The sequence below is a fragment of the Perna viridis genome, chromosome 13, assembly GCF_037379345.1.
Source record: "Perna viridis isolate PV_CMFRI_1.1 ecotype Kerala chromosome 13, ASM3737934v1, whole genome shotgun sequence".
Classification (NCBI taxonomy): Eukaryota; Metazoa; Mollusca; class Bivalvia; order Mytilida; family Mytilidae; genus Perna; species Perna viridis.
This window is the reverse complement of record NC_142457.1, coordinates 6,002,331-6,017,508: the sequence shown is the minus strand read 5'-3', so window position 1 is coordinate 6,017,508 and position 15,178 is coordinate 6,002,331. Positions and strand designations below refer to the sequence as shown.

At 33.7% G+C, this 15,178-nt stretch overlaps 1 protein-coding gene across 5 annotated transcripts in view; it reads left to right on the top strand.

The window, feature by feature from the left end:
- LOC148599368 (uncharacterized) overlaps positions 1–15,178 on the top strand; it is a 66,202-nt gene that overhangs the window by 34,658 nt on the left and 16,366 nt on the right. For 4 of the 5 annotated variants that reach the window (XR_015917600.1, XR_015917599.1, XM_088557082.1 and 1 more), the window contains exons 17-24: positions 1,732–1,810; positions 2,238–2,416; positions 3,329–3,481; positions 3,754–3,867; positions 9,231–9,347; positions 9,771–10,004; positions 10,158–10,410; positions 11,396–11,574. Coding sequence is in view for 3 of the 5 variants with exons in the window: in XM_088557082.1 (XP_088413208.1) it covers positions 1,732–1,810; positions 2,238–2,416; positions 3,329–3,481; positions 3,754–3,867; positions 9,231–9,347; positions 9,771–10,004; positions 10,158–10,410; positions 11,396–11,574 (1,308 nt within the window). In the remaining 2 variants the exon portion in view is untranslated. The remainder of the gene's footprint in view (positions 1–1,731; positions 1,811–2,237; positions 2,417–3,328; positions 3,482–3,753; positions 3,868–9,230; positions 9,348–9,770; positions 10,005–10,157; positions 10,411–11,395; positions 11,575–15,178) is intronic. The other variant, XM_088557083.1, reaches the window with a different exon arrangement.

Sequence of the window (15,178 nt, the reverse complement as noted above, 5' to 3'; positions counted from 1 at the left end):
TGTACGATTGAATGCCTTTAAAGGAATAATTTGGGAACAAACCAGACTACTTGACTCACAAACTAAATTGTTCTAGCAGTTGCACATTGTCTTTTTATATGATGAATCAAATATTTTGGACCGAATTTTAAAAATGTGTTTCCGCATGAAATTAAAGAACATAACCTTTTCATACATGAGTTCAAATTAACACACATTTATCATGTAAACAAATATTGTACAGCATAATATTTTCCCCAAATATAGAAAGCAATACAACGTCAGCGTGTATTACATTTCCATATTGCACTACAAATGCGGTTTGTGACGTTATCCACTAACTACAGTTCATTTTAAGCGAAACTTAATTGTATTGCCATAAAATAAAAGGGTTATTGCATGAATACTGGGGAATCATACCCTGCGTTAACTCGTTCAATATGTAATTCTAATCAGTATAATATTTCCCAGTATGCATGCAATAATCCTAAAATACTAATTCCATGAACTAATTATTTTACTTCTGAACATACATATTTGTAAACGTATTTAATGTGTTTGTCTTTTTATATGATGAATCAAATATTTTGCACCAATTTTTAAACATGTGTTTCCTCATGCATGTAAAACTACATGAAATTAAAGAACGTTTTCATACACGAGTTTAAATAACGCACATATATAATGTAAACAAATATTGTATAGCAGACTAGGTACTGCAATACCTTACGAATGCAAGGACAGCATCGAAAGTATAGGAAACCTTTCAAGCCAATATAATTATAACATTAGTGTGATTAATTTATCTGACAAAAATGAAAGACGGGAGAGGAATCAAGCCCACCTAAGTAACATGATGTCTGCATAGATGGTGTTCTTTCATACAAAAACTCTCGGACTTCATCACATTAGAACCAAACTTTATTCCATAGCTCTTAACCTCTAACTCTACTACACTCCCTTTACAAAACAAGTCTTGACACTCCTGTTTCTGACCCTACCTCATAATTATACAGACTTGTTGCCATCAAGTTGTTACCACAACACTTGTTACTCCCGTAGTGATAATAATTCAATGTTGATCCGTAAAAATTCGAAAGATCTTTTGGAAACAATCAGTTCAAGTCTATTATCAGAATATAATAGCTTTAACACCTATGATTTTCCAACATTGTATACTTCTATTCCCCATACTCAGTTAAAATCTCGACTTAAAGAAAACATTATACATCGTTGTTTTTCCCCAGAAATAGTACATCTAGATACAAATATATAGTTCTTGGTAGAGATTCCTCATAAGTTGTGAAAAACAATTCAAAATCATCTTCCAAATATACAGAAGAATATGTTTACAAAATACTGCAACATATTTGTCCAGTGTGGTTGCTGCGTTTTTCAACAAAGGCTCAGCATTCCAATGGGAACAAATTGTGCTCCTCTACTTGCTGACCTATTCCTTCACTCTTATGAGGCTGACTTTATTGCTGATCTGATCGGAAAGAAAGAATTTCGTTTAGCAAGATCTCTTAATCTCATCTTCCGCCATATAGATGACGTATTATCTTGACTAAACTTTACGACAAACGTGATGACTTTTCATTCAGAATTGTCAACTTTCCTTCCATCTTTGGGAACATCCCCTCAGCACCTGAGTATGGAGTGTTCATATCTATTTATTTATTGATCTGTTGACCAACAAACCAATTGCTCTAATAATAAATTTGAAATTTGTAAAAACTTTTTTTAACACAGGACTACTCAAACAGAATTCCTCAAAACTATTCACAGATTTTCGCTGGACAAATGGCGAAACTATGGTCTACACAGCATGGTAATATGGTTTTGAACCATTTGTTTGGTTTCCATAATAAACTTAATGTCATTTGATAATATCATCAGGAAGAGTTTCCCAAATTTACGATTGCAATAGTTTTTAAATCAGTAAATGACAAGCACAAAGGGAAAACCATCATTTGCGTTTCATTTAGCATTTCCGGCATAGGTTGACTAATTTACCAACTATTTTGTGTTATGTTGTTTAAGTGTTTGAGTTGTTGTTTGTGAGTTTTCATTGAGTATTTCCTGCATTGTTTTGTACAAGATTTACTTCCCTTTAGTTCATATATCTTCGATATAACTACTTCGAATTTATACTGAAAAGAGACATGAAATAACTATCACCTTTAAACACAAGGCAAACTTATTTAGTTTAAACGATTAAAATTTTCTTTTATGTACTTTTTTCATCTATGCATTAGGTTTGAAGGTTCGTCCCGCAATTTTCCTCAGCCTGATGGATTTCAAGATGAGTTATGCACAGCAATGGTGTTTAACAGTGGCCATAATGTATGGAATTGGCATGATATTCTTTGTGGATACTCTAGAATTCATTTTTTTGTATGTGAAAAAGAAATGACGGTTAACAAGACAGAAACAGGTGATATACATATAGTTTATTGTTTAGTATTTATTTCAGAAGATTTTAATTTCGTGCTTTTTTTTGTTTTTTTTTTTTTTTGTTTTTTGTTTTTTTTTTTGGTTTTTTTTTTTTGGGGTTTTTTTTTTTTTTTTGGTTTTTTTTTTTTTGGATACGACCTTCTGAATAAAACATATCTTCTCATCCTCTCAATTTTGACATTTCTTATTTCCAATACACAAAAAAAATATAGCCTAGCTGGCCGAGTGGTCTTGGGCGCTGGACTAAGTGCAGGCGGTGTTGCAATTGGTGTCACAGCGGTACGAGTTCGAGTACCGCGGAGGAAACAACCAAAACTTTGCTCCGCAAATTTGACAGTTCTAACATCGATGGGAATTTTTCATACCCTTCTATAAGTTTTCGTTATTTTCCCTGTATCAATTTGATCCAATGGAGCAGTGTAGCGAGTAGACTCACATTCTGAGACGTTGTATAATATTGATTTGTTGTGACATGCATCATTAATTTGATCTTCTATCCTACATAATATCACCTAGATGAACTATCCCGTACTACCATATATCGTGTACTACGTTACAGCCCTAGATCAATTCTACGAGGAGGAATGACCCGGCCAGCGAAAACTATATTTTTATATAGCCTAGCTGGCCGAGTGGTCTAGGGCGCTGGATTAAGTGCTGGCGGTGTTGTCATAGATGTCACAGCGGTACAAGTTCGAGTCCCGCGGAGGGTACAACCAAAATTTTTCGCTTCGCAAATTTGACAGTTCTAACATCGTTGGGAATTTTTCAGACCCTTATATGTATATATATATATATATATATACATATATATATATATATACTAATAAAGTTCAACACTGCAAAAGTCAATTAATCACAGCATGCATTCAAATTTTCCATATTTATTTAGATTATTCTTGGACAATTAGTCACGAAACACAAGGATTTGAGAGTGAATTAAATTCTTATTTGTTTGAGTGCAACAGTGGTGAAATTGTGTCATTTTCTGTCATCTGTGACTGTTTTCGAGACTGTTCTGACAACTCTGATGAGAACAATTGTAGTGAGTATATGACATAAGAGAATCAAATTATATGTAGTATATAGGTCCAACAGTAGTGCATCTACAAGGCTCGCCTATAATTGCAAAACTTAAGACATTCGATATTTTGTGTATCATAGTTGCATCATCAGTAAACATGCGATAATTCTTTGTATTAATTAATATATGCCAATCAGACATTGTTTTGTTTTGTTTGTTTGTTTTTTTTTTTTGTGTGTGTGTGTTTTTTCACACTGATAAGGTAGCTTACTTATAATTATCTGTTTCATAAGACGAGAGTTGTAATGCCAACCAATTTCAATGTGGTAATGGTGGAAGTATTCATTGGACACACTACTGTGATCATGTGCGTCATTGCAAAGACGGATCCGATGAAGATTTCTGTTGTGAGATTAAACGTTAATCATATTTAAACAACCAAAAAAACAATTTTCTTTTCAAATATTCATCACGTGAGAAGAAGGGCATGATAATCGTTGTCTTAAAATAATGCTGCGTATACACCATGTCAGAACATCGGATAATTGACTTTTTTATTTAAATTGGAAATTTTAAAATTTGTATTAAATACGACCCAAAACATTTACGGCGGAACAGGGGCTATTTACATATGAATGTTCCCTAATTTTGCTAATGAAAGTGTGTTCTCTGATATGCTGCTATTCTTCGTGAGCAATTTAGGGATAGCCTATCTCATATTACGGATATTCTAAAATGAATGGCATCTGACCCTAAGCGTCTTTGCTGAATTTTAATATTTGTCAATTGAATTCACAGTTAAATATATTGTTCTCATTCAATAATAACAGGATTTAATAATTTCAAATTCGACTTTGAATGAACTTTATGTAATTCGACTTTTAAAATCCCCAATATATTTTTGTGTTACATAAGGCACTTTTAAAGTCACTAATCTACCTTTGTTAAAGAAGTTTAAATAACGGAGAAGACCGTCTAAAAATTAGAGTCCATGGGATGGCGGGTTCAACCGTGCACCCCAGTCATGATGATTTTTATTATTCTTTATATCTCATATTTACGAATCAAGTTGTCGTCAAAGAATATTATCTGATGCCTTTGTTTTTGTTATTTTCCAAAGACAGGTGTGCAGACCTACAGACATGTTAACGGAACCAAAAGTTGTAGGTTACACAATGTACCGCTTCAAAAAATTAAGATGAAAAGCGCTTATTGTAACTTTTGTATTAATTCAGACTTGGTTTCCACAATTACATGAAAAAATTATCTAAACATAAAACCAAAATGCTTTATTTTAGCATGTAACCGATGTAGAAGGTATGTTGGGCACTATTGAGTTTGATGTTTTCAACATATTTCAATGGCTTAATTTTCGGTTTTAAGTTTACAAAAATGAACAAGTAGAAGATATTATCGAAATTTCAGATTTTCACCTGAAATTTTCATTTTCAAATATAATACTTCAAACAACCTTTTGTACATTTAAAACATTAATATTGCAATTATTAGTTAAACATTAAACTTCTTTAACACCAGTAAAACATAAATACTACTCTTACCCAGCTTTAGTAACCCCAATATGAATAAAAATGGTTAACGTCTATTTTTACATCATTATATTCTAAAATCTGCATTGCGGTTCATGTTGAGGTACTTTCGTCTGGGATCGGGCGGCAATTTTTCAATTAAATAGACTTGAAAAGTTCAAAATTTCCACTTTCATTTTAAAGTTTTTGATAAATCTTGTTGCTTCAAAATCGCCAAATTTTACGACGGCCAAATCAACCGCCAAAGAAAGAAGAAAATCTGCAATTTTGAAAACTCCTTTTTTATGATTTATTGAAACCAGCTGTGGAAAACTGTATTGTTCATATGTGTTGACTTACTTAAACCCTGTTTTCCATTCCTGGACATAGGTCGTCGACAAAAGATTTCCATTTCCTTCTGTCCTGGGCTAGCTTGTCAATTTGACCCCATGTCTTCCCCTGTTGTTTTCCCTCTTGTAACGCTGATCGTTTTCCATGAGTTTTTAGGTCGTCCTTACTTCCTTTGGCCTTGTGGATTCCACTTGAGAGCTTGGTTTACAACGGTGTTTTTTGGCTTTCTAATAGTGTGCCCTATCCAGGTCAACTTTCTCCTTCTTATTTGTATTTCTGCAGGAAACTGGTTCGTCCTTTGTCATATTTCTTCATTTGGAATCTTATCTTCCCGTTAACCCAGTTCAAAGCCAACAAAAAACGAAAAGGTGATAGTAGACATCCCTGGCGCACTCCTGTTAATATGTTGAAAGGTTCAGTAAGTGTGTTTTTGTGAATAACTTGGCATATGCTTGGTTCATATATATGCCGATCTAATTATTTTTATATTCTTTTTTTTCTGGAATGCCATGATGGTGTAGTAGTTTCCAAAATGATGATCTATCCTTGATCTTAGACAGTGTGTGTAAACTAATCCATTCATGGTGTTGCCTTGTCTTTTTCCCTATGACATTGTCACATGTCTCCTTCCATACATATTTTATCTTCTCCCATTGCTGTTCCACTGTAGTGTTTTATCAGAAATATCTGAGAGTGCCTGAGAGCGATTGGAAAGTTCTAGATGGTATTCCAGTTCGATGTTTCTATATCTAGGTCGGTGTTATAATTATGGCAGGTTTTCCTATCTATGTTTTGGTAGTTCTGAAACTTCAATTTAATTTTACAAATTAGTAGGTGATGATCTAATCCAACGCCAGCCCCTCTTTTATTTCTAACAAGTAATCTCCGGAAGGTGCTACTAATACAAATGGGATCTATCTGGTTTTCTGTGTGGTGATCAAGTGATACCATTCTATTTTATGTATTGTTTTGTGTGGGAATACACCTCCACCAATTACCAAGCTGTTAAAGGTAAAGGAGTCTGTGTAAACATTTCGTTTTCATTCATCTCTCCAAGACATTCTCTTCCAATAACCAACTCATGTCCTGTATTTTCATCTCCTATTTTTGCATTTAGATCTCCCATCACTGTGAGTATATCTTTCTTTGTCTTAGAGTTAATCTCTGCTTGTAGCTGTTGGTAGAATTCTGATTTAATCTGGTCGTCTGTGTCATTCGTCCGTGCATAACACTCTATTATGAAAAATTCTCAGAGTTTGGTGTAAAACCTTGCTGTGATAATACGTGATGATATTGCCTTCCAATCTATCAGAGATGTTGATGCACTCTTACATAACATTAACCCGACACCTTCAGTATGTGGTGCTCCTGCTTCTTGATGGCCTGAGTATAATAGTGTTTCACCTATTATTGATTTCGTTTTTCCTACGTCAATCCACCTGGTCTAACAAAGTCCAAGAACAGACAGTTGGTATTGTTGCATTTCTTTTGCCTTTTGGTGTGTTTTTCAAGCTTCATGCATTGTTTTAGCATTACATGTGCCAAATAATTTGTTGTGTCTAGGTGAAAACAGGGGCGTCTGCATGGTTGCTTCCTTTCGGTTTTGACTTCCATGCTTCATAATAGTACTATCAATACTACCTATTTTACCCAGCTCGTTGTTTGAATGATTTTTCCACCTTGACGTTTCTTTAACAAAAGGTTTCCGTATAGAATAGTTAGCCCTATGACAACTTTCTACGTGAACATACTGAAGGATCGGGTTTTAGCTCACCTGGCCGATGGCCATGTGAGCTTATGCCATCACCTGGCGTCCATCGTCGTCCGTCGTCGTCGTCGATGTTAACAATTTTTCAAAACTATTCTCCTCTGAAACTACTTGACCAATTTGAACCAAACTTAGTATGAATGTTTCTTGGGGTATCTTGCATAGAGCTGATGTGGGGATTTTTTTATCCGTCGAAAAACAAGGCCGCCGTTACTAAAAATAGAACATAGGGGTCAGACAGTAGTTTTTCGCATATATCTCCTAAACCGTTAGGTTTAGCCAAATTCTGACATGGGATAACAGTGTTCGGCACGATGCAATCTATATGTGGTCAAAATTTGGTGAAAATCTGTTGACCCATGTTGAAGTTATTGCCCTTTTTGGACGTTTTTTACTTTTTTAATGTTATTATTTTTTAAAAAAATCTTCTCCTCAGAAACTACTGTACAGAATGCACTGAAAGTTGGTATAGGCATCCTTAACAAAATGACCTTTTGGATTTTTTATCTGTTATAAAGTAGGCATCAGGGCGGGTCCACACACCAGTGGGCCTTGCCTCCTCCTAGACCTTGTGTTTTAGCCTGGGTACCCAGTTACCATCTACCACCTCGTAGAGTGTCCTATTTCTAGGACACATAGGTCTTACTGAGTGAAAGGCTATAACTGGGAGACTGGGGCAAGCTGCCATCCAACGGTGTGGCTGAAAGCGGGAGTGACAAGCACAAACACTACAACACACACACTGTACGCATCACCCAGTCATTTGATAGACATATAAGTATGAGTTAGGTACATGATTTTTTTAATAATGATTGTTGTGATATGCTTTACTTTGTTTGATAATTGATAAAATTGAATAATTTATTGACGATTTGGTCGAAAATTTATGTGACTTTTTATGCAAAATTCCCTTTTTTTATGAAGTTATGAGAAATTTGAACTATGTAAATGGCCACAAGTAAGAAAAAGAACCCGAGTATTTGCAAGTGTGATGTTTCCAAACAGAAAATATCAAATATGCATGTTTTACAATAAATATTAACGGAGTGATGTCACGCCAGTCATTTTTTATGGTAGAGTAGGGATAAATTTTGGTAATTAATTGAAAACCATCTGTTCATACGCACCATTACCAATCTGAGATATTTTGCAGCGTGTTGATATCCATATATATCAATTAACAAAGTTTTGTGGAAAGTAAAAGTTTTGAGATTCAAACTGCTCAAAAAAAAATGTTTGTTTTACTTAGTGAAGAATAAAAAGTGACCAAAAAGTACATAACTGCTTTAGTTTAATTTTTGGCGACAAATTGATTTGTGGATAGGAGATATTAGGGTACTAGGAAATTCACATTGAGGATGATGACTGAGAGGGAGCACATGGGGGGTAGCTCACGTGCTAGAAATAAATGAAGTTAAAGTAAACATATACTTCGTTTTGAAAGTAAGAGAAATCTAACCGGCATCAAGATTTTGGAATAAAATGGGTTTTTCCACTTTTCAAGTTGTAAACAAAATTTGTAAATTAGAGCAAAATTGAATTTTCAGCTACAAAAAAACTTAGTCGTCTATAAAATGGTGAAAAGTTTAAATCATGTGGTATTTTTATATTTTTGTTCTTTGATCAAATTATCAATCGTCATTCTTCCTGATTAAAAGAGGATAATTCAGTTTATTATTTCTTAATATCAGATCGCTTCTAAAGCTGTTTCGAGATCTCTAAGTTGTTGATAGAATACATTTTTTTGTTAATTGGGTCTTAATTTTACGACAAATATAAGCATGATACCCAACTCAACGAGTGCATGATAATTTTTATTTACGTGTCCATCCCTACGTCCTTCTGTCCATCCGAATTCCGCCATACATACAAGGCACACATGTTGTTAGCGATTTTGAGTGCTGTCGGAAATCAACCTACTGTTTGTAAAACTTTTTTTTCACTATATCTCGATTTCCACTGGATGGAATTATTTTAGATTAGGCATATAACTTGATATGGATGAGGCATTGGATAAAAACGATTCTGGTTGCTGTTCAATATGAACTTCCTTCACGAGTTGGGGTAAACCTAGCACGACAACGCGTGCACCATTATGTTTGTGATTGTTTTGATTTATATACAGCTTGGCCTGACTGTTCAGAGAAAGACTGGACATGTCTCAATCGCCAGTGTATACCAAAAATACAAAGATGTGACTCTGTCAAACAATGTGTTGATGGTTCTGATGAACAAAACTGTCGTAAGTTATTGTCGTTGTCGAAATCTACCTCCTCGAATATTTTAAATACATTTGTCATTGCGCTTTGTTGTCCGCATCTCAATGACATAAATTTAGCATTTTCTTACTGGTGATCGTTGCTCAAATCTAAGATCATACAAAAACTCACACAAACATTGACAGTGATCGTAAATTATTAGGGGAAAAACTGTACAGTTATTTGGAAAAAAATGATTCCGACATTCTTTAGTAACGTAACCCACGATAACGTTGCATCACATCTGCTACACCTTCCGACAGTTACACAACACGTATGATTTAATAGCAATGTATAAAACATTTGTCCACGAAAAAGTGTCAAAGTAAAATATCGTAAGTTTTTATGTTAGGAAACATTTCATCGTATGAATCAATGACCCTTAAATCACAGATTGTATATTTCAGTAAATGGGTGCTCCCGAAGTGTCTTTCAGTGCAACGAAGGATTTTGTTTACCTTTTAAATATCAGTGCGATGGAATTGTTGATTGTTCCGGAAAAAAATTTGAAGATGAACGCTATACACCTGTAATTAATTCAGCAAATCGGTGTCCAAGATTTCGTTATACCCAAAGGTCTTGTGAAGAATGGTGGAGAGTTGGAGCTAGAAATAGTGGAACGTATATGTTGCATTTAACAGGTAGAAGATAGTGTTACTTAGGAATTTATAATGGAAATATATGGGATGAAATATGAAATGTCACATGTATAAATACTGAAATGTTTATACATTTTTCATGTGAATTTGAATATGCAAGAATCTTACCTCTAAATTAAACTTCTTCTATTTCAGATGCCGTTCAAGTTATTTGTAAATTCGAGATAATTGACGATAGAGTTAACGTAAGGACATATTTTATATCAAAACTAATCAACTTTAAACCCGGAGGCTATTTGTCAAATACGATTCTTCGATTGTTCTTTTCTGATCCAGCTTACAACTGTAGACAAACCATAGATCTGATGTGTTATTACCAGGACATTGTCGATTTTTATTTGAATTTTACTATGGCAGAAACATCGACTAGAGAGTGTTGCCACGGGAGGTATGAGAACAAACTTTTTCATTTTGACTGTTTTTTGTTGTATTATAAAATGTTTATCTCAAGCTTGAGGATATAAAAGAATTACCACTGGTACCGACACGGCAAAACATAGGGAAACGAACATGGGTCTTTATTACATCACCAGTGTTTTCTAATATTAAAACGTCATTCTAGAAACTTTGATTTATTTTATTTCAAGCAGAATATATATTCAATGTTTATATATTCAATGTTAGTATTATCTCAAAAGATTTGCAAAAAGATCTCCTTGCAAATTGCCCTGGTAATTCATGGAAAGATAACGTAAGCATAACACTGCCTGCACAAAGTCCATCGCAAATTTGAGTTGTGCAGAAACATCTATGCTTACATGATCTTCACTGTATCAATTTGATCCGAAGAAGCAGTGTAGCGAATGGAGTCTTCACATTCTGAGACGTTTGTATATGATTGATTTGTTGTGACATATATTGTTAAATTGATAAAAACACCTAGATGACCTGTCCCGTACTAGCATACATTGGATACTGAGTTACAGCCCTAGATTAATCCTACGAGGAGGAATGACCCGGCCATAGATGTCAGAGCGGTACGTGTTCCAGTCCCGCGGAGGGAGTGCCAAAAATTTGCTTCGTTAATCTAACATCGTTCGGCCAGATCTTTTGATCTCTATTGACATAAATATTCAATTTATGTTAGATGTACATGATCAGAAAGAAGAAGATGAAAAATCAGTCTCATATCTTGACCTACACTTAGATATCGGTGGTATAAGAAAACTATTGAACTATACGAAACAAATGCAATGACTTCTAATTCCTTACGGTCAACTTTCTTTTAATTTTTTGTAACATTCTTTATGCACCTGCGAATTGTGTTATTTTTTTATTTCAATGGAAATCATATATGCAAGTCAAATTAAATATCGGCTCTTTTGATTGTTGAAACTTCTTTTCAATGCTCAATTTATTCTTGATACTTGTAGAAGCCAGTGCATGGGAGGAACAAATTGGACAAATAAAGACATCAATACACCACTTTCGGACAGGATAACTCTAACAGACAAAAGGATTTTACCAATCAGAAGTATTTCTTATAGCGAAAAAAACTTTAGTAAAGAAAGCTTTTCCACTGTTGAAGTTGGCCCTGTGGTGTGTGAGTCTAGTAAGTTAGTAGTTTTCAGTATAGTTTAAACACATTTCATTTGAAAAATAACAAAATGGATTGGACACAAGTACTTTTATGGTGGGCATCATGAACTCGTGGATCGTTACGATGTATATATCCGTCTGCGCCATGAAAACGGAATTGTTCGATGTGTCATAGTTTTCCTTTCCTCTTTCGTCTACCCCGGACTTGACTTTTTATGAACAACTCGATGAGTGTTTCTCGAAAAGCAGAGGAGGCTTACCCTACCAGTACACCTGGTCCATGCTCCCAATTTTTAAGTGCAGTCCGAGCTCATTTGTTTTGTTACTTTGTATGTATGATTTCAGTTACTTTATGTGCTTTGTTGTGTATGTATATTTTCCATGACTGGTCTTTGTCCCTGGATTACATTCTATTGATTACCGCTATAACCGTGGATCCCTTGATTACTCTTCAACATGTTGGTGCATAGTAGAATATTTAGATAGGAATTCTGATTGATATTCGTGTATGAGAGAATTTGACAAAAAGTTGGTTATGTACATATTTACTTTATGTTCTTTGTTGTGTATGTCTGTTTTCCATGTCTGGTCTTTGTCCCTGGATTACATTTTTTTGATCACCGCTATAACCTTGGTTCCCTTGATTACTCTTTGATTACCGCTATAACCTTGGTTCCCTTGGTTACTCTTTGATATACAATCTTCTCTATAATCCTGCCAATCATATGTATGAGCGTCATTGGTCAATAATTTGAAGGTAATGAATAGTCATCCTTTTTTAATAGTGGTATTACATTAGCTACTTTCTTATTTTAGCATATTTTTAACATTACATGACTTATGGTATCTGGACCCAATGTTTTATTTGATTTTAATAAATTGATAATGTTCACGATTTCACTTAAATCAATGTAAATCGTTTCCATGTGATTTTCATTCCTTAATTCAAAGTGTTGAATGAGTGTTTATATTTACATTGTCAAGTCAGAAAATTGATGAAAAATGTTAAGTTAAGAGTGCACATTTGCAAATATTGTCATACGCGTCGATTTTCAGTACAGGGTCAGAAATTACATTTTTCAAATGGGAATATTTGATGAACCTTTACTTTACTTAATCAGATTCTTCATTATTTTCCGTATGTTTTAGGTGAAAATACATTTTATTAATGATAGTGTCCATATTTTCTTTCAGTTTTTTTTTTCAGATTATCAACCTTTATATCTCTCTACATGCCTATCACTTTTGGATTTTAGTACTGATTTTCTTAAGTGAGCTCGCTATCGTATTTCGCGCCTGATTGTATTATTGAACCAGGGATTGTCGCGTTTCTGTTGGAATGTATTCCATAGCAGTTTTTGGAAACTGGTCAGAAAATATTTTGCAAATTTATCAACGAGGAAAACCAAATATGCCAATATATATTTATTATTCTCTGTCTAATATATCATAAAGTCAAGAAGGAAACTTAAGTCTTAATGTGATTTTAGGCAATGCCTATAATGGACTGAGCTCAACGTGTGGATCCTACATTCTACATAATTAGGACGTTGTTGATGCTCCATACATATTACTTGTTCCAATTGCCACTGCTGTATTGACAATTAAATAACAGGATCTTAAATATATATTTTTGTAGTTCTACACTTAATCAAATAAATGTTTCACGATCCTTGTAAAAAATGAAAGCAAAAACATGATATCAGATTCAAAATCTTAAGCCATGTAATTCCTCAGTTAGAAGTAAATTGTTAATCTTTAATTTGCCTGAAAAGATGAGAAACATTGTTGATTTTTTTTATAACATGTGTTCACTTACATTATGAAATGGAAGTTTATGCAAGTTAATTGCTTTAATTAGCCAATATTAGTTCTTATTTTGGACAAAGATTTCAATGTCTCCAGTCTAGGGAGCACAATTCAACACTAATACACTATCATTCTTTCCAGGATAGTCAGCGATTTACTGGAGATACTTTTATGTTAAATTCTTCCGCGCCCTTAACTTCGTTATGATAACATTTCCGGTAGCGCGTGAATGATGTTTTCTCAAATAATGATTCATTAAAATGATTGAAAATTGTCGTTATACAAAACGTATGCGAAACTTGTTTAACTTTCTGAAAGAGGTGAATTTTTTTACTTCTTCTATTACCTACATATCATATTTGGATAAAATTTATAAATACCATTTACAGCTCTACAACAGCTCTATATGAGATAAGGCAAAATCAAAGTGAGATTATATCACCCATTACGCTGAAAATGCGTTTAGTATGATAACCCATTTCTAGCACAAAACAGGAGCATGGATGTATTCATTTCTCTATGAATAAAATGAAACTGTCGCCAATTGAAGCATAGACGTAGAAGGTAATCTGGTAGGTCAATTAACTTTGACAGTTTAAAACGAATGACCGAAACGGAGGATGGAAATACGGATCAGAATATTTTTTTAATGAAGTAGTCTTTTCAGTAGTAGATTCTTCGTTTTGGTCATCCGGTCGATATTTTTAAATCTCGTTAATCATACATTTTAACAATATGCTTTTCTCTTCGAATGTCAAGTATTGATGATTGACTATTTGTCATATTTAATTTGTTGAATAACTTGAATAGACAACTTTATTAAAGAAAAATATTCTAACCCGCCTTACCCAAGTGACATATGTCATATAAGCTCATATATCAAAATACATATGTACATTGCATCTGTGTGATAATTTTTCAAACCTTGATTAATATATATTGTAAAATTTTCACAAGCGTTGAGAACTAAAATATGATTTTAATTGAAATTTTACCCGGTCTCACTGTTATGGAATACATTGTACTTTCATGTTTCTGTGTTTTATGTGATAAATGAATATACCGAAGACACTCTATGTGATTTCATGCTCATTAGTGTTATTATTTTAAAGATTTGATTTTGGATACTGGTCTAATACCTGAATATTGGTCTATTAATATAATGATTACTACCTTCAAAAATAAAGCATCTAAGATGGTTCCGGAAATGTATACAGGAATTACCCTTAACTCTTGTTTCAGCAAAACTATTTATGCAATTTTGAATAATAGAATAAATAGTTATGCAGACCACGTGACCTTATATCTAAGGAAAAACTGGTTTTAGAAGATGTTTCTCTACAGTTGACAATATTTTAGTCCTGCATGCATTAATAACAATTTACTTTTCTCTTGGAAAAAATTTTCTTGCACATTTGTAGATTTTAAAAGTGCATTCGATACAGTATGGAGGTCAGGGCTATGACAAAAGAAGCAGAAATATGACATAAAAGGAATGTTGATAAATGTCATTTATAACATGTATCAAAACTTGAAAACGTGTGTAAACAAGGTAAAATACAGTCAGATGTTTTTTCATCTGTGATATATGCGTAAAACAGGGAGAAAATTTATCACCTTTTCAGCTCACCTTGCCAAAATCCATGTCAGATTTTGCCATCACTTGGCGTACTTCGTCCGTCGTCGTTTACCTATTTTTCAAAACTATTCTACCCTGACACTACTTGACCAATTAAAACCAAACTTGGCATGAATGTTCCTTCGGATATTTGAAATAGAATTGATGTTGGGATTTCTATTTTGTTGAA